The 26622-nt window shown below is 44.7% G+C and overlaps 1 protein-coding gene across 1 annotated transcript in view; it reads left to right on the forward strand.

Moving 5' to 3' along the window:
- Positions 1-26622, forward strand: part of LOC135378558 (venom metalloproteinase BumaMPs1-like) — a 95220-nt gene that overhangs the window by 50884 nt on the left and 17714 nt on the right. Inside the window, exons 7-8 of the mRNA XM_064611606.1 lie at positions 17309-17380; positions 17986-18122. Of these exons, the coding sequence (XP_064467676.1) occupies positions 17309-17380; positions 17986-18122 (209 nt within the window). The remainder of the gene's footprint in view (positions 1-17308; positions 17381-17985; positions 18123-26622) is intronic.

Genomic DNA, 26622 nt, shown 5'->3' on the forward strand with positions numbered 1-26622 from the left:
TACCCTCTAATGGATGGTGACATACAGAAAAATCGCCCTCCAGTGAAGGAGTTTGGGGTCCTGATTGTTTGTAACCAAATCCTAGAAGCAGACAGGAAGCGTCAACACGACGCCAGGGAAGACTGAGTAAAAAGAAGGATTTAGGACGTTTCGCTGACTATCGGGTTGAGCGTTTTCTGGGACAGTTCAGTCCGACTTCCAAGTTTGAACCGCGTTTCTGTATCGGATGTGCTGCAAAGACCAGCACGTTTATGCGTCCTGGTAAGCTCGTCAACGCTCCAAGAGATGGCCAAGTCCAAAGTGCGCCCATCAAGGGTTCGAAAGAGGACCAAGAGGGCGAAAAGCGTTTTTGCAGCCCGAAAAAGGATGCGCTTGCTCGCTGCCACATTACCGACGGAAAGCATCGACAGGTAAGAGGTTGTTTTACTCATTGAATTGGAGCAATGATTCTAGTAAAAGGCTGAAAGACGCCAACAGAAAAGGACAGTGGACAAACTGAGTCACTTTGACTGATCGTGGCAAAAAAAGAAAAAGAAAAGATAACAAGCATATTGGATGAAGTGAAGCTCACTAGCCTGAGGAAAGAACGTCCCAAAACAGAAAAACAGCTCTCCGAAAAGGGATTCCGGAGAAAACGTTCGCGAGGGAAGGGCAGCGCATTTCCATTGGCGGAAAAAACGTTCGTGGCCATTTACCCCAGTATTTCTTCTTTTTCTGTTATCTTATTTGTTACATGATCGTCAACGGCCCTCGCGGGCATTGCATGACGGAGGGGCCAAATGTCATTGATAATGATTTCAACTCATTTAAACGAAATGTAAGATAAAACAGACAAACAAGTGTACGATGAGAGGTGCAGAATAACAGCTTTCTTCAGGTGAGCCATGTCATGTGTACATACTATATCCAGGGGGAGGGTGTTCCATTCAGCTGTAGCTTATTGTTCAACCTTTAACATAATCATGTAAAATTTTGTCACATTTCCTGCACATTGCGACATGAGGAATTCTGAAAGCGACGACGGAAGTTTGATATCTCGAGTGGCTCATAAACCTAAATCATTTGCTACAGCATTTTTTTTTTAATTTTATGGCATAGCCGCCACAAAATAATAACAACAACGATACATGAATGGTGATGAAGTGAGGTGCTTCGCCACAAAATAAGTGCGTTGTATATGCACAGAATGACAATATTTTCCTCAGAAATTGGTTGTACAGCCCCGTCAGTCTATTGAAGAATTCCTAATCGCGTGGCCAAGCGGGCCCATTTCTTCCAGGGACGTCATCTCCCGGCAGTTTTTCTTCGGGGACATTCTTTTCCCACACCCGTTGCAGTACAGGCGCCTCAAATTCGTGTGCGGAAATTCTTGGCGCACAATCAGGGCCGCGAAGGACGGCGTGTTTATTTTTTATCTTGTGACATTTGCATTGTTTGTGGTGCTGAACACATGCCACTACCACTGAACCACTCATTTTTTCAACTTTTTTATTTGTGCAGTCCCAACGCCTGTGCGTTTACAGAAGATGGTACCACCGATGAGTCAAAATCGAATGTCACAAACTTGGACACCGAGGAACAGCCATCTTCTCAGGAGTACGACGAAGACCACAGTTGTGATCATGCTGCGCAAAGTGCAAACGAACGCGTGGAAGACGACTTTGACCCGCCACCACCTCTCACCAACGCTCCTACAACACCGAGACAGAGTGCCACAATGTCCTACGAAGAGACCCCCCCCCCCCTTCAACTGCGCCGAGCAACGAAGGAGGAAGCGCTGCTGCAGCACCGTTCATGAACGTAAATGCCAGTGATGTGATCTCGTCAGAAAGCAGTGGTGCCCAAAGAACCATGTTAGTAGTTGACCTGCCACGAGTGCTCCAAGAATACGGACGGGCCGCACTGAACCACGTACAGGAGTGCGTGTTTTGTGGCCAACATCAGTTCCACAAAGAGGTCAGAGTCGGGCTCGGTGTTACTTTAGAGTACCGCTGCTCCAAGTTCCCCCTGTGCAATTTCCGTCAATTCGTGAGAGCACAACCGGCATTGACAGTAGAAAACAGCCTCAATACAGCTATTGTCCGAGGATGCCTTTCCATCGGGATTGGATACGCACAAGCTCGAGAGCTGACAGCTTCGGTTGGTCTCCCTTTCCTTCCGTACAATCTGTACCAAAAGTGTGAAACAGAAGTCGGCAGCTGCCTTCATTTAGCGACATTGGACGCTATGAAGGCTGCAGCAGCAGAAGAGATCGAGTTGGCCAAGAAACGCGGCGAGCGCCCTAACTGTGACGGGTTTTGGGAAATACCCGTTATCGTATAGACGGAGGATGGAGCAAGAGGTCGTTTGGGCACAGCTACAATGCGAACAGTGGGGTCGCCGTTATTGTTGGCAGGTACACCCGAAAAATACTCTACCTCGGAGTGAGGAACAAATACTGCACAACTTGCCGACGTGCGGAGTCAGGGGGAAAGGCTCCTCTGCCACACACTTGTGCCCGCAACTGGACATCCTCTTCTACGTCCATGGAGAAGGACATCATTGTACAAGGCTTTCAGGAAAGCGAAACAATGTATGGAATTCAATACACGACACTCATTGGTGATGGAGACAGTAGCGTCTTCGTGAATGTGCAATAACGCGTTTCCTATGGTCGCTCTGTGAAAAAGGTGGAGTGTGTGAACCATATGGTCAAAAACTACACAAAGAGGCTGTACAGCGTAGCGAAGGATACGAAGACATTTGCCACACCCGAAGGAAGAGAAGCGAGAAAGCTGTTGTCGTCAGCAAACATAAAAATCCTGAAGGGGCTGGCAAGGTCTACTGTCCGACGGCATGCCGAACAAAATCATGCGGTAACACCTGAAGCAATCACGAGCCTGCGGCACCAACTAAAAAATGGGCCGTACCACGTGTTCGGCATTCACAGTGGCTGCCCCAGTGAACACTGTCCAATCAAAAGAGATGACGCGTCTGAAATTCAACGAAGAACGGACAAAGGAGAGCTCCTTCTACGATCTGGCATGATGATGGAGATTCAGAAATCCATCGACATACTTGCAGACAGATGTGACACGCTTTTGCTCGACGCGACGAGTAACCCTGCCGAGACGTACATGAGTATGGTTGCACGTATGGTTGGCGGAAAACGCGTCGATTACGTGAAAGGAAAAAGCTACGGGAACAGATGACGTCTAGCTGCCCTCGCGTATAACTTCAGAGGCGCGAAGTGGCATGCTTTTTACTTGAGAAAATCAGCTGCAAAGAGCCTTGGTTCAGCAATGAAAAAGCTCATCAGGGAAAAGGAAAGAAGAGACCAGCAAAAGAAATGCCGAAGATCGCTGAGTTTCGACTCGACGCCACCGTCAAAGATGCCTAAATTTGCGAGCAGCACAGAAGACAAGGATTACGGATCCAGTTCTCAAAAGCCGGACCTTGACGCCACAATTCTCAGTGAGAAAGCTAAAGAGTTCCTGGAGGACATAAAACTGACCAGTCAGGAGGCGGACCATCTGCAAAACAACACAGTTAGGCAAAACAAATCGGAACTGTGGCGAGCAGAAAGAAAAAGAAGAGTACCATCAACCTCTATCTACTCCGTATGCCGTCCACACATTCAAATACTCATCTGTAGTTAGACAGATCTTCTACCCAAAAGCATTCACAAGCAAAGACTGTCAGTACGGAATTCATCACGAGGATGACGCCGCAATGGAGTTCCAAAACAGGAACCCATCCTGTACTGTGCAAAAGTGTGGACTCTTTGTGGACCCCGATTCACCTTACATATGCACCAGCCCCGACCGTCTATTAGATGACGACGGCATTCTAGAAATTAAATGCCCTTCATCTGCACAGAACTACACGTCAATTGTGGAGACAACTCGAAAGCATGCCATAGGCATAAGAGTATCTAAAGACGACTCGCTTTACTTGCCGACGTCTCACAAGTATTATTATCAGATTCAGGCGCAGCTCAATGTCACAAAGAGAAGCTATTGTAAACTTGTAGTTTGGTCGCCAACGGACATGCAGATTCTCACCATAAAAAGGGAGCCGTCATTTTGGGAGCGGCTGTTACCACAAATAAAGAAGTTCTACCTCGAGTACATGGTTCCCGAACTGGTAGATCCCCGGATACTACGACACATGGATATCAGAGAGGATCCAGTGCAGATAGGCATGATCGGTGATCTGCTTTAGAATGTAAGCAGCATGTTGTGCTTTGGATGTGTCACGCCAACGGGATATGGCATGTGCTAACGACTACGGACCATTCGTCCTTGCATCATGTTATCCTATACACGAAAGAACATGTATACAAGTTGTACAGAGTAATTTGTGTACGTGAATGTAGATACGTAATGTATGTTGTACTGTTGTACATCAATGTAAATATGAAATGTACGTCGCACTACTTTATATAAATGTGTAATCTATGTCATAGTTTTGTATATACATTTAAATATGTAATATATGTTGTACTATTGTATACAAAACGTAAATATGCTGTGAATATGTATTGCAGACTTGCACTAAAAATATGCACTCTTTTGACTATGCCGCGTACACAATTTTGCTTCGTCTTTTTAGTCAGGACATTCATGAAGAGCGTTGAAAATAAAGCGACCACGAGCAAATAAGGAGTAACACTTAGAACAATGCTACGAAAATCTAGAAAAGGAAACTTGCACATGCACAAACTAAAAGGTCCTTGAGATATCTAAACATACCTGCCGTGTGTTTTGCAACCTTCCAGATGAAAATAATGCGAAACACAAAAAGCAAAACGGGCAAATAAAGGTTCCGGTACAAATCGGTAGGTGCACAAATGTTCTGGCTACTAAGGTATAGGCACTTACGTACACAGTCCAGGCCAATATTTTTAATTTTTTAATGCTAGCGTGATCAAGTGCACAAAAGGTTGCATCACCTGATCTCAATAATTTAGCAGTGAAACAAAGCAGATTAGAAGTCACGAATGTCTTCACAAGTGTCCAAGGTCAAACTGAAACGTCTTATCAAATACATGCCAGTATTGTGGCATTGTGACTTTCACGATTCAGGGAAGTACGTTCGAATGAGAAAATAAATCTTCACGAAAAGTAACCATTCAGAAAAGTGCTCGACCAACATTGCAAACAAACCAACAAGCGATCGCATTGATACACGAACATGTTGTGCAGTGAGCTCAAAATCATTACGTCCAAAGCGCCAGCTCACACCTTGCACTACTGTACCACTTGCCGTCTTGCACCCAAGCGGAGCGCTAACAAACAGGCAGCTCAAAGAAAAGAAAACGAGGTCAGCGCAGTGTGTACAGGCGATGAATAAGAACACTAAGAAGGGGCCCTCCCTCACTCCCTCTCGCTCCCCTGCTCCCCGTTTCCCCCTCCCTGACCGGATATAGCTGCGGTGGCAGCACTGTGCAGTCCCGTCTAGCAGACGACATAGTGTTACAGTTTTTGTCAGGGTTATCACAAAACTCTGAGTAGGTAATCTCGGAAATTATGTTAAGTTGCGATCACTAGAATTTGATGAACGGTTTGACACTATTTTCAAGAGTTGCGTTTGCTGCAAAGACGTTTTATTGAACGTATTCTGCTACCAGTGACAATGAGCCAGTGGCCTTGACTTTTGCCCCTTTTTTCCCCTATACTGGTCTCAGCATTTTGTTGCTTTAGTTTTTAGAGTCCAAAAACAAGTGCTGTCAGTCTACATTGTAATTCTTTATGTGAGCACTTGTCTTCAGTTTGTCTAGAGACTTTGAACGAGCACTGCACCAAAGCTATGAGAGGTAGGCTGACGCTTCAGAGACAAGTCCTTGCTGCTCGAAAAGCTTCAGAGGCAATGCCATTGAGTAGAATCTGAACGGAATTGAATATACTAAAATCAGTAATAATTATCAGTGAAGAGTGGGTAGAGGTACCACTACCAGGCACCACCACCAGGTACCACTAAGGACCTTAAATTGAAGAAGGGGGACATTTCTCACAGCTGTGATCTCTTCTATTTTTTGTTGCCGTCATATTCTGGAACTCGGACACCTCTATAAGTAGGAGACGCTTCGGCTGCACCGCGGGCGTCCAACATAGGAAGGTTTCACTGTATTTATGTTCCGTGTCATGTGACCAAAAACAATATATGCTTTTGCTCATGCTGCACAGCACAGGCAAATTGAGCTGCATGTGAGGATAATAACATGAAACCCGAGGCACGGAGGAAAAGGCATGACTTTACGGTCTCTGTGTCAGTTGTTTCATGTTGTAATTGCGTACCAGCTGGCCTGTACCTGAGAATAGGTTTGATACACTGTACACGCACCATAGACATGCAGTATGTGGTGTGTTGTGATAGTAATGCCACTGCCAATTGAAGAATAATGCTCCAGGTGGATTGTTTCGGTACAATCTTGAACTATGCATACCAAGGGGTAGGGCATCTGCATGACAGGTTTATCTGGAAGTAAGATTGTAAATGTTAGCTGAAGTCATTGAATAATTAACATTATCAATATACTGCTGCAGATCATACCAACAATAGCACACAAGATGCTCCGATATGTTATGCAGGAATGTCTCAGTACTCACAATATTAGTACAGCAGCTACAGAAAGGCATAAAACAAGTTTTTGTATACATGATACCACTTGAATGCAACACAAGCTTCTGCTGCAGTGCCAGAACACCACGGCGGACAGATTTACCTTACTTCACCTGAGAAAAAGTATGTACTGTTGCACACATGATGCTGTTTGAATGTCTCGAAAAACATATTTTATGACCGAAAGACATCAACTGGAAGATTTCGATTTGCCTTAGTCAAAACTGAGAAAAAGTATGTGCTGTTGCACACATGAAACTGCTTGAACTGCCCTTGAGCGCTCTGGAAGAACACCTTATTTGTGACCAAAATACAACAGCTGAGCCAACATTGATTTTATACCTTACTCAAAATACACAAGATGTGCTGCCGTGCATATGATACGATGATACTGCTTAAATGTACTCTGAAAGCGCTGGCACCTCAGGCATGGTTGCTCTAAGCTAGCGAGCAACAGCAAGGGTATACGAACACAAGAAGTCGAGCACAAGTGATAGAATGCACTTGATTAATCAGAAAATGAAATGTCTCAGTACCAGGTGTCACTGTTCCGTCAAGAAAAACAGATGAACTTTGAAGGGGCGTCTGGTTGGCACTGGTGACAGCCTTCAGCTTGAAACCCAGACGGTGATAGTTGAGACGTGGAGTGCAAGGTTTTCGGTGGTGCCAGAATGCCTGCGAAATCATTTAACAAATAAGGCAATTCCAAATCTGTACTGAGAATACGCCCACTGGGGCGTAATCTCTAAAGGATGAAGCAGTAACTGACAGATAGCGTATTTTTCTCTTCTACGTGATGCAATTTGCACCGCATGACTGACTTGTCTAACATTACGTGTCTTCCCTTTATCTGCTGCCTAGTCCTGCCCCTGCAATCTCCTGCTGCAGATAAGGTTGGCACAGCATCCCGGACGAGACATCTTCGGCTTCTTGTGAAACAAGTTGCGCATTGCTTCCGTAACATTCGTGTGAGCCAGATGAACATATCAAATCACTGCTTTCGAAGGTGGCACCCAGTCGGAGTTGTAACCGATTGTTGCAGTCAATAGATTTCTCTTTCGCCTTTCGGAAAATTGTGGTTTGAAACATTGGAACTGTATGCTGAAGTGTTCTTGCGGTTCTTGCAGACGGCAGCAAAACGCTCACGCATTCTCGGCACGCAGCACAGAACTGGCCTAGCAAATGCTTTGCAGTCGAAGGAAGCAAAACTCGCGTTCCTCGTGGGTTTAGTGAAGTCCAGAAATATACTGGCTCCCAAATAGTGAACTGTTTATCACTTCCTCAATGTGAATCTGCGCAGCAGACGGCTCGGCAAAAGAAACTGGCCGGCTTGGCGGAAGAAACCAAGCCAAAAGTCATGCCAAGCCGGAGCGCGGGCAGACCACGAATGTGTCGTCGACACAGGGTTTGCGGGCCACAAGACGGGATGTCAGTGAAACTAAAAATTCACTTTTTCGGAAAACCGCGAGAAGTTTGGGATAACTATTTTGCATACATAATCAGTCTTCCCTTATGAACACATCGTGTGAGTACCATTCCATTCTGTAACACTCGAAAATCGGCGTAGCTGAGCTTTAAGGCTGCAGTCACACTGGTTAAACATAAAACACCAAACACGAACATTTCCTCAAACATATTTGACGAAGATGCCTGACAAACATCCCCCATAGATGTATGGCTCAACAGCTGTGGTCACACTGCGAAAACGCCGTCAGAACATGTTCAAAGACACGGGTGTATAACCAGTGTGACCGTGCCGTGATACAAAAGTGCGCTTTGGTTGTGTTTGAAAGCTTGTTTTCAAACACTTGAACGTGTATTTGGACACTGTCGACAAACAGCTCATGGGATTTTGGAGAAATCAAATAAATTTCTTGATATTCATCAAAGAATATGTTGCTTTTTACGTGTTTGAGTGTCAACAACATTGGCATCATTGAAAATGGCGAGTTCTTTCCGTGTGGAGCTTCACCGACCTCCTCCGATCTGTCGACTTTGGTGGGCGATTAGCGTGAAATACATTTCGCAGAAGGTGAGTACCTGTTTACTATCGGTGCTTCAACTCATCGAGCTAAGTTTTGCGTCGCCAGAACAGCACGACGCCGATATCGGCGTCACCGGGTTATCGTGAAATATGATCGGCGCAGTTTTGTGCGTCTTGTTTGTTTGTACTGTTCTCGCGCCGCAAAACTTGTCTGCTATGTACGAACTGCCCAAATGTTAGTACAATGCAATGGTTGTTCTTCTAGTCAAGTGGATAACGCTTGTGTTGCGCGTTTGCTTTCGAGGAGTGAAATGTCGACGCAAAAGGCCCGGAGACGGCGGCGATCAGTCTACGCTTCGCCCGACGCCCGTTTCATAAACATGGTGTTACTCGCAGCCGGAATCCCGAAAGCCACAAGAAACTCGAACCCGGACACGAATTTCATGCCAACGACAGTGGAATAGGTATGAGGAGAATGTGCACTCCAGTACCAATTTTAACATGTATGTGCGGTTCTGCTGCTAATGTAATGTGCGTCCAAAGAAGCAAATTAGCGGGCATGTCAGTTGCTGCTAGCACCATGACATCTAGATTTGTTTTTGTTTCTTTGAATTATTCCTTTGTGGTAATTTGTCAAGGTGCTCAGAGTGCTCTGCTGATTTCACCTCTGGGAGCTCATGTACAGTTTATAGTGAAATGTGTCCCAAGAGTTTCCCTGAAACCTTGCATAGTGAGCACCTGTCATACCCTGCACATTGACTGAGTTTTTAAATCCTTGGCAGCACAATATATTGTCCGCTATATAAGCAGGTCGATATACATTACATAGGATACTGAGAAATTTGGATAAAGTATGGCTAATTATTGCTGTATGTGGATCACTTGCACATAGCGACATTGTTTGCACTACACATCATAGTGCACCCCGGAACGACACATGGGCATGTGTTTTACTAATTCCCAATGATGAGGAAGCAAAATGCAGGTACTTGCACTCGGCACATGCAGAATTATCACAATAACATAGCTGCAGAACAGTCAAGTATGTCAATTTTCTGCTTTAAATGCACATTCGTTGAAAGGGGACTGCACTTTGTGCATATAATTTTTAACATGATCCGTTAAACCATTAGAAAGAATCCTGCAAGTTCAAAAGAATTAGCTAGTCACTATGTACAGTGCCCAAAAACCTATGCTGTAGACATGATTCTGAGGAATCTTTATCATTAGAGATGCCCCCTTTATCGCTCCTGAGGCACTTGGCACCTTCGTGCTGGTTCTGCGCACATGGAAAGAAAGTGTAAAAAAGCCTGAGCAATTAAAAATGTATTTAAGCTATACTGCATTATAGAAGCTTTTGCGTAGCTTCACACTGCATGAATATGTAACTTTTCGATAAAAATTCTGCACATGAAAATTCACATTCCCTATTGGTAGTTCGAATGCAAATTGGAAGTTGGCATGTGTGCACACTAAGGTATTCCTTATTCGTCATTGCAGCATGCCACAATAGCCAAACTCTGCTCTTCAAAACCGCACGTATGCACATATGCATTTCTACATGGGACAGTTGAAGAGCGTGGCACATCATACCTCTCTTTCTCTGTGGCGAGATGAGGAGCCCTCTGCCATCAGTTTCTTTTTCTTTTTTCTTTTTAGCTTGTGCTGTATTATTACGCATCACATATGATCTGGTATGGGAAGGGATCCATTATTGGGGGTGGGTGGTGTGACACAAAGAGCCACATTGGGTGAAGCCACTGGCTGTCACTGTTCATTTTGTTCTGAACTGGCGTGCTAAATTAAAACTCTGTCAAAGTGCATTTGTGCTGTAGTGCTTTTACATTAGAGAATTGTAACCATTTAGCTGGTATTTTCATCATTTTATGTGCCCTCTTTATGCCCTTCTGTAGGCAACCTAACGTATTGGCACAAGTGAGGAGCTGAATGAGTCAGCACAATACACCAGGTAGCTGTTCTTCCTGCGACAACTACAGCACGGCAGCAATCAACACTGAAAAGCGAAACAAGCTCCAATGAAAACACAAAGTGCCGATCAAGAGCCTCGGTCAGAGTGTCAGTAAGGAGTGCTCGCATCATTGTCTCCTGTGTATTTCTCCCAGTGCTTGTTTGTGTTGCACATGTTTAAGCCAGTGTAGTCAAACAAGTGTATCCAATGTTTATTTATTACTATATTGTACACAGTATTTATTGGTACTCATTGCTAATATACACAATATTTATCAAAGCGCATTGTTTTAAATTACGTAATGTAATGTAGGATGTCAGTTCGTTCTTACACTCTCGGACTGTCTATTGTCTGAACACAAGATTCATGCAAAATCAGGGTGTCGAACCGAAACGTTTTTCGTTCCGGTTTTCGTTCCGGTTACATCATAAACGATCCGGTACCGGTTCTGCTCCGGAGCAAAAAAATAACGGTTCATACCGGTTTTGAACCGGTTCTGCTTCTGCTGGGAATATTCAACCCCACAAAAAAAAATCAGTGTTACAAAATGTAAACCCGTTTATTCCGCATACACGGTATTTAATATCAATAGACAGCTGTGAAATTGGTAACTCCTAGCTAGACCCCGAGCTAGACCCCTAGCTATGGGGTAGCGTTCCACTCCTAGAGTGGAAAACCTCCCCACTTCATCATCGGAATATATATGTTGTTGGTGGTAGCTCCTGGTTCCTGTAGGTTACTGTCTGTTCAAATGGGCTTTCTCCTTTATTGAAGCGCATGCTACAAACGGACTTGTTTGTCGTGATGTCATACGTAAAGTAATTTCTTGATGGGTTGTAGCGATTGTGTCCCATCCGAATGTCTGTTGCTACTGTCTAGCCAGCAATCACCACCGCACGAGTACGACGCAAATCGAGGAACACCTTCATTCACAAACGCGCTCGACGGCTCCGTTTTATTTTCTTCCTGTCCTGTCCACAAAAGAGTTGCCACTTTGCACCGGCTTGCCCTCGCGTATGCGTAAATGTATTCAACTTAGCTGCTCTCAAACAAGAGACGCGTTGCGCGACATTACCGATAAAGAAGCCGTTATGCAGCCCCCTTGGGTCGCTGTTTAGTTGAGGAGATTTTTTGGGGATCAAATTAAAACGAACACTACGGCACATTGCTAGAGAGTCACATGTACCTCGAAGTCTGTGTGGGTGCGCGAACTATAAACCATTACGAAGGGAGCCTAAGGGTCATACTATACCGACATACATTCCACCGTAAACATAACCCTCGTAAAGTATCCATGACATGACTTCAGAGCACACGACGTGTGTTTCATACGCCTATCCGTAGTCCAAACCGGCGAAGTTCTTGGACCGAAAACCGTTAAATATATTTTCCGGTTTCCCTCCTGAGCGAAAAAAACGTATACGGTTTCGATTCCGTTCCGGTTCGCACCAAAATAGCGTTTTTTTTCGGTTTTCGGTTCCGGTTTTCGGTTCGCTCCGACACCCTGTGCAAAATAATTTCAACGTTAATCTGGCTGTTATCTATTCTGAGCTCTGTCAACATCTTGCTGACTGTCACAGTTGTTGTGCTGACATTTACTCAGCCTTCGTGTTGAGGAAAGAAAAAAATTGGGGCAAAACCTTTCTTCTTGAACAAGTGGAAGTTGCAAGTAGGAATAATTGTGTTATGTGTTCTCATTTCCTTCGCTATTGAAGTTTCTTGCTTCAAAATGTATTGGTATTGATTAAAATATTTTTGTTTAAGAATCTGTCGTCGTGTGCATTGCGTTCATCATGGGATAATCAATCAAATGTTTATTGACCACCTGTTTAAAAAACAGAATACAACATAAGACTGTGAAGGAGCTTGGTGAGGAGGAGGTGCAGCTTGCTGGTGTGCATGATGCACAAGCAGTGAATGTCCTAGCAGCAGCTCCAGCGGTCCAGCTCGAAAAATGATAACGGTACACAAGAAGCTTCAAGCCTTATTGAGCAATGGATGGCTCTCATATGGGGAGCTGTCTACAGACTGAGTCATCCCGCTCCCCAAACAAAGTTGACAACTTATTGAAGAAGCAGGGGAATGTCATCCATTGCGGTCTCTCCGGAATAAACTGGGACACGTTACTGCATGCGATATGGACTAATGCTCTGAAGGCAAACAATGTGACAACCGAGCTTGTTTCTACAAACTAGTTCTACTCATTGGCATGGAATGTATTTCGTTAAATTAACAGGACTTAAAGGTGTGCTTAAAGGTGACGTAACAAGTATCCCACAGAAAATGATGCTCCGGTCATGACGTCAAACTGTGGCACGTGCAGCAAGGTAGGCTAGCCAACCATGTAAATCTGGACTGAGTTTACATTACATGGGTGACCATTTTCACATACAATGCACACTAGAGCTTGTATCGGCTAACTATATCATACAGTCAGAGCGTTGCAACGAAATTGTTGTGTGTTTGGGTCAGGTTTGTGCCATTCTAGTTTCTAGTTATAGTTCTACTTCTTCTATTTCGAGCTGGTTCGGCGTGTGGGATATGTGCCATAAAGCACAGCTACAATCTCGAATAGGAACAAAAATAGATATTTGTGGTGTAAGAAAAATTAGGGACAGCAAGCACCTTTACTTTTCCATTGTTTTATGGTTTGGTGGTTATGTGTACCCAAATTTCGCAGTCTGGATATGGTGTTATTGTAATGCCTGGATTCCCATTCCATCATGTGTTCTCTTTTCATTCATCACTCCTGAACTTTATCATTTCTGTTTTTGTTGTTTTTCGTCCCCTGTATCTCTCCTTTGGTGTTTCATTGTTTGCGACCTGTATGATATCCGTGTATGATATATGTACTGCAGGCAGCTCTCATTCAGCTGAAGCGCTGAGCTTCAGGCTGCTGTTTCAATCCCACCTGATCACAGAGACAAACTTGAGAGTAGATATGTTTCGGTGGTCTCTGGCGCAAATTTCGACGTCTACCTTGCCGCACTTGCAACAACGTATTTATTTACAATCTTACGCAATCAAGCTGCGTATGTGACACGTAGCCCACATATCAGCAGCAGTTGCGATTCAAACGCGATTATTCCTTGCACGAAATCATGCTTAAAAACACAGGCGCATTCTCATATTTTGCTTGGTAAATATCCCAGCAGTAGACGCTGTAGAGGAACGAATGACTGCTGCTTTCAAATATAAGCGTCTCGATTTGTTTTCACGGTGTGATGCATTTTTTTTTTTTTCTGGCGGTGTGTTCTCGGAGCCGCACAAACAAACAACTCGACTATAGAAATACGCAATGTTTTACGACGAATGAAGTAATATATCGGCAGCGTAGGCACTAACCCGTCGCCACGCTCCATCTGCCGTCTTCGCCCCCGATTGGTTACTGGGTCGATGACGAGTCGTGCGGCCCCGTATGGCCAGTATGACCAGCCGCGGGTTGTGTTTGCTGTTCATGTTGAAAGTCTTGTTCTGTCAAACAAGACAAGTATCAAACACTGTTGCGAGGCATGTTTTGTATCGTCAGTGTGACCAGTCGATTATACATAACCAAAACATGTTTGCATGCACGTTGTCAAACGTGTTTGAGCGTTTGTATAACCAGTGTGATTGCAGCCTAAGCAGTGTGACCAGCACTGTATGATCATACATGTTTAAGGGATGTTTGTTATACACGTTCGTCATACATGTATGACGGGATGTTGGTGTATAATGTATAATGTATAACCAGTGTGAGTCCGGCCTAAAAGTTTGGGCAGCTGCGAAAAAAAAAGACGAAAACTAACAAACTTGAGTAATCTCATGGCATCGATGGGTGCCGCAAACGTAGTTTTTAGGGCCCTAAAACAATTTGCAGCCGGAAGTTGGACGATTGAGCTGTTGTGCTACCTTCAAAGTCATTCATTTATATTGGCTGAAAAATGGTAACCCTCGAAAAAGCGAGTCAGCGGCGTGATTTATTTATTTATTTACCCTCAGGACCGTAATGCAAAACAGAAGGGAGTGGTGAACATCAACTAATGTAATATTAATACAGAACAGAAAAGATGTGGCCGATTCGCAACAGCAGCATTGCACACAGCACACAGAGGACACTGCACAGCTGATGCACCTCAGTATTGCGTGTAAGCAAAGAAATATGTTTGTTGTTCGTTACTTGTACGCTGCTGTATTCTCCTGCGCTGAGACTCTGGCCAGACAGGTCAACCTGGAAACCACGTGGGATTTTGGGGTGAAAATTCTCATGCGAGCACATGGGCGGCTACAAAACATCAATGAGAGAGGGCACCCTGTCAGATGTCGCACCGTGGACGCAACGACGCCACGCCAACGCAAGCAGTTGTCATCGCAGGAGCTTCTCCAATTCAAGCGAGTCGAGGCGCGGCAAAACTGCGTACGAGGGAGACTTCCGATCAACACGAAACGCGTTTGTGCAAAATGCGAGAGGTTAAGCGGACGAGTAAATATCACGGAAACGACTTAAGAGCACAAACTTCATCTGCAATGCATGCAAGCCGCGCGCTAGACACCAAAAAGCTACCTACTGCTCTCGAGATTTTCCAAAAGAGTGTGCGGCGGGCCAGGGAGAACGGTAACATGAGGGGCAATATGCAGAGCCTGAATGCACACGTTACCGACACAGCGACCCTACCCGATACTGGCCAAGTGTCCTCGCCCTCTGGGAGGCCTGGACCAACCTACCGCGACATACTTATCAGAAGAGAAAACGAAAAGAAGACGCATGGGAGGTTTGTGATGGGTTTCCCTTGCAGTGAGAGAAGGCAACCCAAGGCCCAGCAATCACGTAACTGTGTTAGGAACCGAGATAGTCACTCTCAAAGCAAACAAGGTAGAACCGCCCTAGCCATTGCAGCATGTCCACGTTATGACACCACGCACAATCCATTAATTTGTTACAAAGGGAGTCCCAAATGTATGATGGATACCTTCTTCCGACCATAAACATGCTTCAAACAAAACTCACGTCATGCTAGAAATATTGAGCACTTGTGGTGGAGAACCTTCAGTACAGGATTAAGGGAGCGGTTTCATTCAATGATGTCAGATGAAAGATTAACTGTGACTGCGTGTCACACCCACGACTCAAAAGCATTGTTTAGAGGAGAGTAGTCGGTGTCTTGGATGGCAGTTGGAACGAGAAATGGAGTAACTGAGCTACGCTTCATGCAGTACAGTACTGCTGATTGTGACTGTCAGGGTTGTGACACACTTTTTGATAAAGTCCAACGAGAACATCGGTTCCGGAGTGGGAACAGGAGTTCGTAAAGTACACAGCCTTAACGGCATTAAAAGACGCTAGTTGCTATGCAGCCCCCCTGAGTAGTCGAGTCCGTGTTTTTGAAGTACATCACTGAACTGCAAAGCAGTGTCGCAGTTGAGAGGCTGCTCAGTTGGAGCGTGTTGTGTCTACGAATCTCTGACCACACAGATAGAGTTTTGAAAAGGCTGTACTCCTTCAACCAAACAAAAGGTTCAAAAATTCAAGCAAACACAGACGAATATGTATGATACGTTGATAGTTCTTTTCACTGTGAGCTATCAACTTATCATAACCCTCTAACGTGGCATTGTTTGCCAGTCCAGTACTACGTATAATTTAGTCATGTACAGTCAGTCATTGCCTGTCAGTGCTATCTAGTCAGTGTGCGTCGAATCTGTTATACAAAGAAAGGTCCCTATAGAAATAGGCAGCGGGCTCGAAGGAAAAGGGGCAGCAGCTGGACAAATTAATTCAATTGGCAAAATGTACCAAGTAACTGTAAAGGTACTGAGCATATTTTTGAGGTATCTGTAAGTGTATCAATGTATCTCTTGAAATAGTGTATCTGTAGCTGTAAGTCAGATACTTTTTGAACCTATGTGTCTGTAACTATAGCTCAGTTACTTTTTAAAATTATCTTTAACAATCCTGCTATACATGTTGTATACGTTAATATTCATAAAGATGCTATGTGTATTTGTCGCTTATATACGGTACGGTCATTATAAAACCATTACTCGCCTACTCTTTACCCATCAACTTTCACGATGTTAACTCACGGATGAAAGGCATTTGCACCTAGTGACCCCATTATTTATGTTGAGGTGCATAATATAAATGTGCATGTGCATAATAATTCGTGACCTTACTTTGGGTGACATCCTGGAACAATATTTCCTGAGCATTTCTCCCGGGTACATTTTTTGTGGGTCCTGTTTAGATTCCAGTTCCAGTGGAAACCTAGAAACTGCATATGCAAAGGGAAGGGAAGCCGAAGCTCAGGAATTCATATTTTGCATGTGGCTCTGCTTTACGCTACCGAGCTGCGGACGGCAGTCTTACTAAAGTTGCAGCTCCTCAGCACAGCTACGACAACTACAGTTGGGGATATAACAAAACAAACTGTTTATTGAGAAACAATAATTTTATAAACTACCAGGACATGTAAGCTTCTCCTGGCATCTGCATACGCAGTTGGTGTGATTGCTTACCAAGAATGCCACTACGTAGCTCAGGAGGGCCGTCTATCCCAAGTAGGGCTTCGTCAGCCCAGTTCACACGGTAGATATGTGGTACATAAGAAACAAGAAACAAATGGTGTTTTATTTTATTCGCCAACATCAGCATCAACCATTGCTCGTTAACTTTTCCTTGCAAACCTTAATGACCAATTCCTTTTTACTTTTCCGTCGCATTAATCTGTTGCATATGTCACGTCATTCATTGTGTGATGCTCGTTTCGTTTCAGATAAATCTGAGATTTAAGGACTTGGTGGAACCCAAGGTACATTTTACGGTTGGACGCATAAACAAGCTCAGTGTAAGTCACAGCATACAATTTTGCATCACATCAATTACCTTCATTCGATTCAACGCCGATTTTGAAATTTAATTCTGCCTCGAGCAGCTTTGCGCAGTCTAGCAAACGTAGATAACTGGTGTCACAGGGCTCATGAGTAGCTCAAAGCAAAAAGAGGAGAACGCGGATTTCTGTCTTCTTGTTCATTGTCTACGGGCAATGTCCGTCCATGGATCTGGCCTCTGTCGAGAGCCCGACAACGGGTGCAGGCAGTATATTGGATTTTTTTTTTTCTGTTCTGGGATCGTTGCAAAAATTGAAAAAAGAAGTTCGTACGGTTCTTTTTCTCGAGAATTTACACATTTATTTAATGTTTTAAAACTCTTTATTTGTTTACTTTTTTATATAAATTTAATTAATTTACACACGCCACGCGTACTTCACGGGGTTCGACGTCAAGAGAATGTCAAAGAGTCTTCTGAGAGCAGCAATCCAATGTTTCGTACACGAAGTGCCGCTCATCTGTCACCACGGTAGTGCTAAAGGAAGTGGCGACCCGTCGTTTTCTTCGCCGACAAACTCAAGGAGAAGTGTTGTGTCTTTCGTCTGTTGTCGTTCTCTTGCAGTCGTACAGTGACACAATTCTGACCAAGGTATTCAAGGGTGGGAAATCTTACTTGAACTTCACAAGTACCTTGGAGAAGTTCAAGAAACATTACAAACAATACGAAGAAGATGAACACATTGCTATTTTAATGACGGGGTAAGTTTAAATGTTCATGCTCTTAAGCGCAAGGTTTATAAAAAAATCCTTGTGAGTATGTACCGAACTCAATTTAGAACATAAATTTCATTCGGGACTTCTCATTGCGAGCTGCTACAAGTCGAACTACGGCTTCGTCCTACTGACTAATACCGATTTGCACAGTACGCCGTACGCATACCTTCGTGGTGTCGATTGTTGCAAATTCACCACAGCCACCTGTGACGCTGTTGTCGTTCGTGATCGGGACATGATCGATGAAGGCTGATACTACATTCATTGAAGTGCGTTGCAAGGACCAATCTGCAGTTCGATCTGGAAAGTTAATTTAGAGAAGTTCCTGATGTCATTCTTCTGTAAGATTTTTAATGTAATTCACACATAGCAGAAGCTAGAGGCTTACGTGTCCAGTGTCGTGTGTGCCAAATGGAGTCTGGTAGAGAGGCGCAGCCAAAAAAAAGAGAGGCTCCACCTGCCAATCAAATTGAGCGTTTTCCATTGACTGCTTTTTTGTATGCGGGCCCTGGTGACACCAAAATTTACTCGAAGATGGCGGCGTATCTTGGAACGGCGAAGCGTGGTTATCATGACATTTTTTTTCTCAAACTGCACCAATTTTATTCCGTAACTGTATATTCTTTTGCAATTACCTTGCAAATAACCTTTAAATTGCGCTGCAGTGTCGACGTCTACGTGAAAAGAATATGTTTCGTCGTCCTTGTTAGGGCTAGTAAAGATAGCGATCGCACGAAAATAGCCAGGAAAATTCTACAAATGGCGAAAAATTTGCATTTGATGACAGATTTATTGGTGTACACATCTCTGCCCGTTCTTGATTCAATCTTGTTACGTTCCATTGTGAAAATACGTATAACACCAGAAGCCTGTTCCAACAAGCGGTTCCGCCGGCCAACCAAGTCTGGTAGTAAGCTGCTCTGCGTCTTTCCATGCATCTCTCCACCGAGATGGCGCCGACAAAAGTGGACGCAAAATCGGTTATGTTGGTGCGTCATCAGAGAATATGCTACTCAACCTAATCGAATCCAGTTTTTCGAAGATGTCGGCACGCAGTTAATACAGGTGACATAAAGGGGGTTTGCTCGAACGTGTCGAGAAATTATATTTAAAGCGAGCGATAAACAAAAAAGCAAGTGGTAGTTTTCCGCTACTTGAGAAAGGAACAGGTACTGCTTCACTAGTAGAACGTGTTTCTTAGTCAAGTACCTGAAAAGTAGCGTTCGTTTCTCTTTTATCGCTCGCTTTAAACAAAATTTCTGGACACGTTAGAGCAATAACCCTGTAGAGGACGATACTCTTCCTCTACATGAGCCCCGACCGGCGATGATGGTATGCCACGGAGAGGCGATGACGGTGGCCTATCTCCATGGCCGCGCCGGTGGAACTGAGGCAGGTGCTCCAGGCGCGTGGCCATCTTCGTCGCTGTCCACCGGCCGCTACATCACTCCCCCCCTCAGACGCGGCGCGGCGCTTGCGGTTGAGTGGTTGAAGTTGGCGTCGATACTAAGACGGAAGGAATGGCGACGGCACGTGGACGTGGGAAAGTGAGGCTTGAGAAGTGAGAAAGTACGGCTTGAGTTCGCGGCAGCAGGCGCGGCAGGATAGCGGGCGTGGACATTCGTTGTAGAACGTTGTTGCGGACGGTCGATTTAGTGCGCTGTGCCGTCGTGCTGCTGCGCCAGTGATCAGCTTGCGTCGTGTCAAGTGGAAGCAGGACGATGGGGGCAGCGTGAGACATTTCCACGAGCGACCTCCGGAAAGCGTTGCCGAGCTGACGCATGTGCGGCATCAGGGCGTAAGAACAGCGACGTACCGATACCGGTAGTGGAGCGTGTCGCTCATTGAACAGTCGCTGGTGATGCCGGGGTGTGCCATCGCGAAGTACGTGGAGGCCTGAAGAAGAGTGCGGGACCACGGCGTACCGCGACCGGTACGGGGCGTTGAAGCCGAAGAGTGCCGGGTCAGTAGAAGTGAGCGTAGCCTCCGATTACGAGCCCCGGCGGAGAGACGTGCTCGGTGACTCACGATAGGTGGGCCCTAGCGCCATCGTCTGCTGTCTTGAGCAGGTGAGCGGATGTTGCTGCCCCATAATAGCCGTCGTTGTGAAATTTGAGATGGTACTGGGCCGAATTATGCCGAGGAGAGGATGTAGAGGACGATACTCTTCCTCTACAACCCTGTACCCTGGGATTAATAGCGAACTGTATTTTGGCTCGCGATTGGCCAGATAGCTCAAAAAGTGGGTGGAGCTTCATGTATAGGCAGTTCCCATTAATGGCCAGACTCCCTTTTGGCAAACGCGGCACTGTAAGTGTCGGCTGAACTCACATGATACTCAACTAAATTGTCGTTTTAAATGCTGAATCGGAATGCCAAGAATACGTTGAGTACCGCGTTATCGGAGCTAAGAACCGCAGAAAAATGTGGTATTCTTGCCACCAACAGACAGCGGAAGAGAATTACGTTTACTCTTGATGAACATAATAATGAACTTCATAAAGCAGAACATCTAGTGACCAAGTTCAACAAGTGTCTTTGGAAGCTCCCTTCTCATGTTCAGTTACACTTCATCCCAAAGCCATTGTTTGCACCTTCATTCCAGTCTCCCTGAGACTTAACGCCAGCTGATACATAAACAAATAACAAGTAATTCATAATCTGAAGGTAACATGGTCAACAGCTTTTGATATATATGGTATCTGATTATGGTTATATGGTGTATGGTATGGTATCTCATTAGGTCTTCCATTCGGCATTATTCTGACGACTGTGTCAAGCTATAACAAATCCGTGTGATTCTCATATTCTGCGGTCTTGACTCTTTTCTCGGCTCGTGCTCAGCATGGTCCATGGAAATGAATATTAATAAATATATACATTTAAAGATCTCTCGTTCACGTACTCAGCCACCCATCCTTTCGATATGAAATTAGCGACGTCCCACTCAATCAAGTATATGAATATAAGTATCTTGGGACTCATATTTAGTGGGACCTCTCTTCGAGGTCTCATATCGCGCGCATTTGTAATTCAGCTATCTCTTCTCTTGACTTCACCAGACGCTTATTCTACATGGCCCCTTCCAATTTTAAGCAGCAGCTATACAGATCTCTCGTGCGACCAAAATTAGAGTACGCATCATCGGTATCGGATCTTGGAACTGATAACCTCATCAAAATGTTAGAATCGATACACAACCGAGTCAGCCGTTTTATACTCTCTAACTACCATCGTACATCAAGCGTCAGCCTCAGGAAGAGACTTCTGGGCTTACCCTTGTTAGCTAAGTGAACTAAGTGTTGTATTGCGTCTGGGCTAAGGTTGCTTTGCTCGCGCTGTTGTTGATTGTGTGCGTGCTTGCTTGCTTCCTGATCCGTGCTAAATTCCAGTCCCGGCTCCATCTCGGAATAAACGTTGGTTTTCTTACTCAACGTCTCTACAAGTGATCACAAATGACGAGGAGCCTGACATTCTACGATGCTACTAGAGGACAAGAAGTCCTTCCACTCGACGGGTGGAGCACCTCAGGGACCGCGCGGCTTTCGTAGACCGAGAACGTTCTATCCTTCGAAGGAAGAATGGAACATGTTTCAAGTAAGGTTACTCGCTGCTATTCGGGTAGGGAGAGTTACCGACGACGCCGTCAACAGATATCTCCTCATTTCTTTGTTGAGCGCGGAAGTTTTCTAAAGCCTGTGCAATTTACTGCGACCTTAAGACATCATGAAAGTTTCTTCCAAGGACATCATGGCGAAGCTGTTGGAACATTACACAGAGAAGCGGTTCAAAGAATTTGAACGATTCAAGCGTTTCTCGTCCTGACAGGAGGAAAACGAGTTGGTCAAGGACTTTGTGAAGAGACTCTCAGTCATTGTTGGTCGTTCTGAACACGATGGTGAGTCTGACACCCGGGATTGCTCGTTGTTGACAGCCTTCATCGTTGACTTACGTGAGCAGAGAGTGCGAGAAAGGCTTGTCCTGGAAAAAATGTTGACGTTGGAGTCGGCCATTCGCTTGGCGGAGTGTTCATTGGCGCGGCAGAAAAAGAGTCACGTCAACTTTATTCTGAAGTTCCCGTTCACAAGATTGCGGGGCGAGAGGCTGAGCGTCGCAGGTATTTCCACCTTGTGAATACCAACCGCTGATGTAATTCATGCAGATCAAGAGAAGAACAGTGTCGCTCTTGTGGGAGGTCCGGTCATATAGCAAAGATGTGTCAGAATGGACGATCATCGATGTCGTCCCGGAAGAATAAGCCAAAGCACTCAACCTGAGTCAAGCTGGTCACGGACGTGCTGCTAGCAGATGAACAGGACGGGCGACATCTGAGTTGTGACCTCTTGGGCAAGGATATCACCCTTCAAGTGGATACTCTCATAGAGGACACACAACGTCCCTGGAATAAGAAAATAGGTGAATTGGTTGATTGGTGGGGAGTATTACCGAGCGTTCCATTGTGGCGGAAGGCATGTTGCCCTGGGAGGACCGTGCGCGCTGAGATAACTTCATCGGGATCCTTACCGACTCTGAGGAGTACCCAGGGAAAGCAACCAGTGAGAGCAATGCAGTCATTTCCCAGTTTAGACGTGGTATGCAAAGATTTCGGCTACCAAGTCATTGTAGCAACGTGAATTCGGCGAAGTGGAAACTGGGTTGATAGTGATAGAGGACAACACTGTGGCTATGAGTGGCATAAAACGTGGACAGTAAATATGATTTGGAGTCATGGAGGCTATTATGCCTCCTGGGTCGACTTCAGGGGTAACTCTGCTGATACTCGTCCTGAAAATCTGCCGCAAAAACTCGGACAGTACAGTCGGTGCGGAGATTGAAACCCAAGTCACCTTCCAGTCTCGGATTGGGTGGCGATCATACTAACCTCTATAGTAAAATTAATAAAAGAACGGTGAAAGAAGGAAGTCAGTGAAAAGGTTAGCCAGCTGTAGGACCCGAACCCACATCTTGTTGATTGCAGGTCCAGGGCTCTGCTAATTGAGCTAAGCTAACACACAAAAATGTGATGTGCGTGTTCGTGTGTTAGCGTAGCTCAATTGGCAGAGCCCTGGACCGACAATCCAGTGATGTGGTTCGAGTCGTACAGCTGGCTAACCTTTCCAGTGACTTCATTCATTCAATATTTTTAGGCACTTGAGGCTTCCGTGCTGTGTTCCAGTCTCGGAACATCCATTTCCATCGTGTTCAAAAAGGACGGTGTCGGGGAACACAGAATAAACGACACGGTGCACAACACTCAACAACGATCTCTTGTTGGACTAACCGCTAGGGCACACCAGCTGGTTCCGCACGTTTATGATTGACGTTATGACGTGAATGATTAATGCAATTTGTGAGTACCGCTTGTTTGTTGGAACATATTCTTCCTGTGATTTTTACTGCCTGAACCGCACCCTGGAAACCTATGACCCAGGAGAGAAGCTCTTCAGCTCGATTAGCCTGCAGGATACATCAGTCCCAACTAATTTAGCGCAACAGTGTTCGCACTGTACAACTTCCAGATATCTTTCATCAAAAGAAACACATGAAAGTTCAACATACAGGGTGTCCCAGAAAACGTGTCATTAAATTATAATAAAAAAGTACAGCACCTGGAGTCATGCGGTCGACGGCATTTGTCCTTACTATGTTTTTGCCACCTCCTGATATGAATGTCGTGTAACATAAGTTTAATTAGGTAAATTTTTGCCAAAGAAAATTGCCAACTAAAAGTCACTTTTTTCCCCAAGAATGTGAAGAGCGTGTCTAATTTACCCAAATTAATGATAATTGACAGGGATATTCACGAGGTATCCCATCGGAAAAAATAGCCGAACATCATGCTCTACGGAGCTCCCAGAGGATGGCGCGCGCCACCTCAATCGTTGTCAGTCCGACGAAAGGAGGTTGGAGACCCAGCCCACACCGGCATCGCAGAAAGAGATAACACAGGCATGGCTTATCGCGTCCGACTTTCGCTGGGATCATGCTTTCCACCTCCCAATTTCAGGAACTGTCACTTTTGCTACTATCAGTTTGTGGGCTGGGTTGGGAACCTCCTTTCGTCGGACTGAGGGCGATTGCGCTCAAACAGTCGCCACGCTTTATGGTACGGTGCTCCGAAAAGCGTGATGTTCGGCTGTTTTTTTTATTTTTTATTTTTTTTTGATGGGATAGCTTGTGAATATCACTGTCAATTATCATGAATTTGTGTGAATTCGGCACGCTCTTCATATTGGTGTGGTAGAAAGTGAACTCTACTTTGCAAATTTCCGAGTTCAGTTCGCAAATATTAAACTTACGATACGTGACATGCACATCAAGAGGTCGCAAAACCTAGTAGGAACAAATACCGTTGAACGCAGGATTCCGGGTGGCGTAGTTTTTTTTATTGTTATAATTCAGTGACACATTTCCTTGGACACCCTATATAATGAATCAATGACGAACCCGCTAACCCCTGGCAGTGCCCATGCAACCATGCTATATCCTGTAGACATCCAGATAATATTCGACACTGAACATTTGATATATTCAAGTTATCTGTAAATATTCAACTGTTGTCAAATGGACCTCCCATGGATATTCCTTTTGCCTGATGCTGGATGTCCAGAAAACATCTTGAGAATAATTCAAAACATCTACTGGACATCTTGTGTATGTGCATGTGTTTAAATTTCTAGCGTCAGATATTTTTTGTTCGGACAGAAGAAAACTTCCTAGACATCTACTGGAGATCCCTTCGTGGTACACCGGATACAGATCCGTGGGAGTGAGATATTTCTCCCATAGAGGTCCAGCTGATATTCAGTTGGCCTCGTTCGCCCGTTAATTACTGACAGGGACACTACCTAAACCAATGTAGGATGTTGCATGTATATGGTAAAATTGATGGCGTAAAGCGGTCACATGTTTTTTTTTTTTAGAATGCAGCATACGTTTTTAGTAGATATCACATATTGGATTTTCCGGACGCTCCTCTTTTTGTAACCAATATTTCCCACAACGGATAACCGGCGCCGTGTTTCAAAAACCAAACAAAGAAATAAAAAAAGAGCTCCTAGGACAACTAAGAACTTTGAGAAAGACAGTGGCATTGCCTTCCAATGAGAAAACAGATACATTCATATTGCTTGTTTTGCGAGCTTCTGCACATTCGAGAGCCCAGCTCGCGAAACAAAAGGAAGGGGGCGGGGGTGTAATAAATTTTGATTCGATTAACGAACACAAACAACAATGAAGCCAAGAATTGCAGGGAGTATTAACTCACCATCAATATACCATCTGTCTTTCTCAGAGTTCGAGGTAACTCGTTCCTGTAACTAAGTTCTTTTTTTTTTTTTTGGTAACTTGTAACTTAACTCCGTACTTTTGTGCCGTGGTAACTTTCAGAGGAACTCGTTTCTTTTCCAGGTAACTTTGCCAAAATAACTTAAGTTAAGTTCCAAGTTACTTTTAATTCGCTTTTCGCTCACGGCCACATATTTTCCTTCATGGCATTTTTGCCATGAAACGTGACATTCAACCAATTACAGTATTTGATTCAGGAAGTAAGAAACCGCTGCCATTGAAAGGAAGCTGAAGAATTGTGCGCCCACAAGGGAGTAAGATGCAAAGCGTGAATAGACCTCTACCAGAGAAACGTCATCATGACGTTGGTAGAAAGACTGAAACCAAAACAAATCGGAAGGAGAGGGCTGGGTTCCACAAAAGGGCACTTGTACGCTGCCTCCCATTGAAAGAAAAGTAGGACCGAAGGTCGCGTCCCTTTCAGGGACCATCGTAATTACCTAAAGACCGTGGGTTTCGGGAGCGACCTTGTTCACCTCTACAAAATTTGTGGCGCTCTCGAAACTATGACGTCATTTTTTTACAAACACGGAGAGGTCTATTGTTGGACATAAACGAAAACGATCTAAGCATGTTGCCCACCTCCGCAAGCAACTCAAGGTCTAGCTCAACTGCTAACGCACGCTGCACCTGCGTAATGCTGTTTTGTGTCCGAAGTAACTTGGAAGTAACTCGTTCTTTTTTTAAGTAACTCAGTAACTGCGAGTTACATTACAGGCTTAAGAACTTCGTTATTAACTTAGTTACATTTTTCACACGGTAACTTAACTCATAACGAGTTTTTTTTCTTTTTTTTTGACGGGTAACTTCTCAATCTATGGTGTTTCTTACTACGTTTGTGTTGAGACGTTCAGTAGATGATCGGAAGTCAAAATTCCCCAGTGCCACATAACTGCGCGTTCTCTATCTCTCTCTTTCTCTCTCTTGGTCTCTTTGGACCTCCTCGGGACATCTGTCCCCAGGAGATCCTCTAAGCGAGATGTGTAGGAGGTGATCCGAGTTCGAATCCGTGTTCCGAATATGCTGTATGGGTGTTTTCATGTGGTTTTCCTCAGGCACTTGAAGATAAATCTCGGCCCAGGATGCACTATTCCCAGGCCATTTCCGTGAAAAGTACAAATCGAAATTTATTATGCCC

The sequence above is a fragment of the Ornithodoros turicata genome, chromosome 1 (assembly GCF_037126465.1).
Source record: "Ornithodoros turicata isolate Travis chromosome 1, ASM3712646v1, whole genome shotgun sequence".
NCBI lineage: Eukaryota > Metazoa > Arthropoda > Arachnida > Ixodida > Argasidae > Ornithodoros > Ornithodoros turicata.